Source organism: Pezoporus wallicus, unplaced genomic scaffold (assembly GCF_028554395.1).
Source record: "Pezoporus wallicus isolate ANWC-B61680 ecotype Strahan unplaced genomic scaffold, APGP_CSIRO_Pwel_v1 contig_10066, whole genome shotgun sequence".
NCBI classification, from domain to species: domain Eukaryota; kingdom Metazoa; phylum Chordata; class Aves; order Psittaciformes; family Psittacidae; genus Pezoporus; species Pezoporus wallicus.
Window position 1 is genome coordinate 2,263 of NW_026637623.1, and position 5,740 is coordinate 8,002.

The 5,740-nt window shown below is 63.4% G+C and overlaps 1 protein-coding gene across 1 annotated transcript; it reads left to right on the forward strand.

Moving 5' to 3' along the window:
• Nucleotides 1-201: 201 nt before the first annotated feature.
• On the forward strand, nt 202-5,439 carry LOC130597838 (von Willebrand factor C and EGF domain-containing protein-like; the record flags this gene model as incomplete). The annotated part of the gene is given in 12 exon segments (XM_057406728.1): nt 202-331; nt 1,499-1,588; nt 1,737-1,865; nt 1,957-2,073; nt 2,582-2,698; nt 2,892-2,915; nt 2,918-3,019; nt 3,109-3,425; nt 3,511-3,607; nt 3,681-3,763; nt 5,127-5,214; nt 5,354-5,439. Coding segments are annotated over 12 exon segments (1,380 nt in total), but the record flags the coding sequence as incomplete, so codon positions are not given.
• Nucleotides 5,440-5,740: the final 301 nt, after the last annotated feature.

A 5,740-nucleotide genomic window follows, 5' to 3' on the forward strand; every position in this document is an offset into this window, starting at 1 on the left:
TATCCCTAAGTTTGGGTTGCTTTGGGGCATGGCTTTCCCTCCATCCCACTCGTTTCTGGGGTCACTCTTCCCCCTGCATCCATGCGCTGCCCGGCACAGCGTGGCCGCGGGCACCCCCTTATCCCCCATCCCCATGGCCGAGGGTTCCCCACTGGCTCAAGGAGCAAGGCCGGGACCTTTGCTCTGCCCCAGGGGGTTGGGATGGGCCCGGCCTCATCCCCGCATCCCTCGCTCAGGCGCCGCGTGGGGCCCCACGTCTGCTTCTCCGCCTTCGGCAGCGGATGTTGTCCCGGGTGGATGCTGTCCCCGGGCAGCGGGCAGTGCACCCTGCGTGAGTCATGGGGGTCCCTGCATGAGGAATGGGGGATATGGGGGTCCCTATGTGAGTAATGGGGGGATATGGGGGTCCCTGTATGAGGGATGGGAGTAATGGGGGGATATGGGGGTCCCTGTATGAGGGATGGGATCATAGGGGGATATGGGGGTCCCTGTGTGAGGAATGGGATCATGGGGGGATATGGGGTCCCTGCCTGAGGAATGTGATCATAGGGGGGATATGGGGGTCCTTGCATGAGGAATGGGGTCATAGGGGGGATCTGGGTCTCCCTGCCTGAGGAATGGACTCATAGGGGGGATATGGGGGTCCCTGCCTGAAGAATGGGATCATAGGGGGATATGGGTGTCCCTGCCTGAGGAATGGGATCATAGGGGGGATATGGGGGTTCCTGCCTGAGGAATGGGGGATATGGGGGTCCCTATGTGAGTAATGGGGGGATATGGGTGTCCCTGTATGAGGGATGGGCTCATAGGGGGGATATGGGGGTCCCTGTGTGAGGAATGGGATCATAGGGGGGATATGGGGGTCCCTGTATGAGGAATGGGGGATTTGGGGGTCCCTGTATGAGAAATGGGCTCATAGGGGGGATATGGGTGTCCCTGTATGAGGAATGGGGGATTTGGGGGTCCCTGTATGAGGGGCTATAGGGGGGATATGGGGGTCCCTGTGTGAGGAATAGGGGGATTATAGGGGATATGGGGGTCTATGCGTGGGGAATGGGCTCATAGGGGGGATATGGGGGTCCCTATGTGAGGAAGGGGGGATATGGGGTCCCTATAGGGGGGCTATAGGGGGGATATGGGGGTCCCTGTGTGAGTAATGGGCTCATAGGGGGGATATGGGGGTCATGTGAGGAATGGGATCATAGGGGGGATATGGGGGTCCCTGCGGGAGGAATGGGATCATAGGGGGATATGGGGGTCCCTATGGGGATATGGGGGTCATAGGGGGATATGGGGGTCCCTATGTGAGGAATGGGCTCATAGGGGGGATATGGGGGTCCCTGCATGAGGAATGAGCTCACAGGGGGGATGTGGGGGTCCCTATGTGAGGAATGGGCTCACAGGGGGGATGTGGGGGTCCCTGCATGAGGAATGGGCTCACGGGACCGTCTCTGGGGTCCCTGCCCTCCTCATGGCCGCCTGTCCCCTCTGCCCGCAGCCCTTTGCCCCTTCGGCTGCGGCCGTGGGCTCTGCATCGCCCCCAACCTGTGCTCCTGCCCCGATGGAGAGCAGGGCATCACCTGCCCAGGTACCGCTCCCAGACCTCGTCCCCTTCATCCCCATCCCCGGCAGGGGCAGGGACGCTCCCCCCGCTCATCCCCATGGGCTCCAATGGGCACGGGGACGGGTTCCGCGCTGGCCCCGGCGCCCCGTGGTCCCCAATGTCCGTGTCCCAGAGCCCCCGGGGACGTGCGGGGAGTACGGCTGCGACCTGGCCTGTAACCAGGGCGGCTGCCAGGAGGTGGCCCGCGTCTGCCCCCTCGGCTTCGCCATGGTGGAGACCTCCAACGGGATCCGCTGCACCGGTGAGAGGCGCTCGGGGGGGGGGGGGATGCGGGGTGCCGGGGGTTTGGGGGGGGGTCCCCGCAATCTCCAGCGCCCCTTCCCACCCCGCAGACATCGATGAGTGCCTGAGCGCGGCTTGCGAGGGGCGCTGCGTGAACACCGAGGGCGGCTTCGTCTGCGAGTGCGGCCCCGGGATGCAGCTCGCTGCCGACCGCCACCGCTGCCGGGGTGCGGGGGGGAAGCAAGGACTTGGGGGGCTGGGGGGAAAGGGGGGGGTGTGTGGGGGTCCTGCCCCTCTGCTCCGTGAGATCCAGCCCGGGTGCTGCATCCGGCCCCGGTGTGCTCAGCATCGGGACGTGAGGATGCTCCGGGGCTGGAGCAGCTCCTGCGTGGAGCCAGGCTGGGAACATGGGGGCTGTGTGGGGAGCTCCGAGCAGCTTCCAGTGCCTGAAGGGGAGGGATAGAAGGATGCTGGGGATGGATGGGAGTGATGGGACAAGGGGTGATGGGGTCAGAATGGAACAGGGGGGATCCAGCTTGGATGTAAGGGAGGAATCCTTCACCATGAGGGTGCTGAGGCGCTGGCACAGGGTGCCCAGAGAAGCTGTGGCTGCCCCATCCCTGGCAGTGTTCAAGGCCATAGCAAGCTGCTCCAGTGGAAGGGGTTGGAGCTGGAGGAGCTTTCAGCCCCCTTCATCCCGACCCCTTCCATCACTCCACGATCCTCTCCCTGCAGACACAGACGAGTGCTTGGCCACCCCGTGCCAGCACCGCTGCAAGAACAGCATCGGCAGCTACCGCTGCTCCTGCCGGCCCGGCTACCACCTCCATGGGAACAGGCACTCCTGCGTGGGTGAGCGCCGCATCCGAACCCCCGCTTCCCTCCCCACGCCACCAATCCCAATGGGATGGAGGCGACCACTGACCCCATTGATGGGCTGTTACCGCCTTATCCTCATCCTTCCACGGGCTCGAGGCTCCCGGGCCCATCCCTGGGATGGCAGCGACATTCCCGGGATGGCCCCGCCGCATCCCCTTGTTCCCAGATGTCAACGAGTGCCGGAGGCCGGGGAGGGCCGGGCGTGCCAGCATTCCTGCCATAACACCCCGGGCAGCTTCCAATGCTCCTGCCGGCCCGGGTACCGCCTCAGCGGGGACAGGGTGTCCTGTGAAGGTATCCATCCCCCCTGCGCTGGCGCTGGGAAGCGGAGCGGGATGCTCCCGTTCCCTGCCCCAAGTGATGCCCGCTCCCTCTGTTCCCAGGTTACCCCAAATCCATCCTGGCTCCATCGCCCATCCTGCAATCCCTGCAGCATCCTCCCACCCTGGTCCTGCTCCCTCCTCCCGGCTCCGGAGCATCCCTATTGGTGCCCAGGGGCTCCCCTTCATCCCAGCTCCCCGCTGCGGCTCCCGGGACCCAATTCCCTCCTTCCTCTCCGGCGTTCCCGGCCACGGAGCCATCCCAACACGGAGCTCCTGGATCCTCCACCCCATCAGCCCCGCGCTGCTGGGACCGGGGCATCCCGCGGGATCCCGGTGCCCGCTGGATGGAGCCGGGATGCCGGAGCTGCTCCTGCCTGGTGAGCACCGTGTCCCCCCCATTGTGTCACCACCCCCATGCCACCATGGCCCTGCTGAGCCCCCCCCATCCCCGTGCCCATGCAGGGGGGACAAGTGCTCTGTGAGGCCGTGACCTGCCCCACGGTGTCCTGCTCCCATCCATTGCCTGCTCCGAGCGGGAGCTGCTGCCCCACTTGTGCAGGTGAGCCCCAAACCCCCCCCATCCCAGCCCCATTGCATGGGGCAGCCCCCCCCTGACCCCCCTGTTCCCGCAGGCTGCCTGCACGAAGGGGTGGCCCGGGCTGAGGGCGACGTCTTCTCCTTGTCCGATGGGAATTGCACCGTCTGTGTCTGCCTGGTGAGCACCCGGCATCCCCCTTGTCCCTGTGTCCCTGCATCCCGTCCCCTCTGTGTCCGTGTCTCCTGCATCCCATCCTCCTTGTGTCCATGTCTCCTGCATCCCATCCTCCTTGTGTCCATGATCCCTGCATCCCATCCTCCTTGTGTCCATGATTCCTGCATCCCATCCTCCTTGTGTCCATGATACCTGCATCCCATCCTCCTTGTGTCCATGTCTCCTGCATCCCATCCTCCTTGTGCCCATGTCTCCTGCATCCCATCCTCCTTGTCCCTGTGTCCCTGCATCCCGTCCCCTCTGTGTCCGTGTCTCCTGCATCCCATCCTCCTTGTGTCCATGTCTCCTGCATCCCATCCTCCTTGTGTCCATGTGTCCATGCATCCCATCCTCCTTGTGTCTCCTGCATCCCATCCTCCTTGTGTCCATGTGCATCCCATCCTCCTTGTCCATGCATCCCATCCTCCTATCCCTGCATCCCATCCTCCTTGTGTCCATGCATCCCATCCTCCTGTCCATCCCTGCATCCATCCTTGTGTCCATGATCCCTGCATCCCATCCTCCTTGTGTCCATGATCCCTGCATCCCATCCTCCTTGTGCCCATGTCTCCTGCATCCCATCCTCCTTGTCCCCATGTCCATGTCCCTGCATCCCATCCCTCCTGTGTCCATGTCTCCTGCATCCCATCCTCCTTGTCCGTGTGTCCCTGCATCCCATCCCCTCTGTGTCCATGTCCCCTGTATCCCATCCTCCTTGTGCCCATGATCCCTGCATCCCATCCTCCTGTGTGTCCATGATCCCTGCATCCCATCCTCCTTGTGTCCATGATCCCTGCATCCCATCCTCCTTGTGTCCATGATACCTGCATCCCATCCTCCTTGTGTCCATGTCTCCTGCATCCCATCCTCCTTGTCCCCCTGATCCCTGCATCCCATCCTCCTTGTGTCCATGATCCCTGCATCCCATCCTCCTTGTGTCCATGATACCTGCATCCCATCCTCCTTGTGTCCATGTCTCCTGCATCCCATCCTCCTTGTCCCCCTGATCCCTGCATCCCATCCTCCTTGTCCCCATGTCACCTGCATCCCATCCTCCTTGTCCCCATGATCACTGCATCCCATCCTCATCGTCCCCGTGTGTCTCCTGTATCCCATCTTCCTTGTTCCCATATCCCCTGCATCCCATCCTCCTTGTCCCCCGATCCCTGCATCCCATCCTCCTTGTCCCCAAGCACAGGGAGCATCCCCCTGCATCCCCATTCGGGCTCATGGCTTGGGATGCGCTATTGCAGATGCTGCCCTGCCACGGTTCCTCCATGCCTGAGGAATGTGGGACCTTGTGGCAGCTCCGTGTTCCCCTCCACAGGCTGGGAACATCTCCTGCATCTCCCCCGAGTGCCCCCCCGGCTCCTGCCCCAGCTCCTCCTCATCCGACTGCTGCTCCTGCCAGCCCGGTGGGTCCGAGACCCCCATCCTGTGGGGTGTGTGGGGCAGGGGGACCCCAGGCCCTGCTGGGATGGGGATGGGGCTCCGGAGGAGCTGTGCTTCGCTCCATGATCCCATTCCTGGGCCTGCTGCCTCCCTCCTCCCCAGCCAAGTGCAGCTTTCGAGGTCGGACGTACGCGCACGGTGCCCGCTTCAGCCTGGATGGGGATGAGTGCACGACCTGCGTCTGCAGGGTAGGTCCTGTGGTCCCAAGGGATGCTGGGAACCAGGGGCTTCAGGGCCTGGGTTATCCTGATGGATGGGAACCAGGGATGCTCCAGGGCTTCCCTGGGTTATCCTGATGGATGGGAACCAGGGATGCTGCAGGGCTTCCCTGGGTTATCCTGATGGATGGGAACCAGGGATGCTGCAGGGCTTCCCTGGGTTATCCTGATGGATGGGAACCAGGGATGCTATCCTGGGTTATCCTGATGGATGGGAACCAGGGATGCTCCAGGGCTTCCCTGCATTATCCTAACGGATGGGAACCAGGGG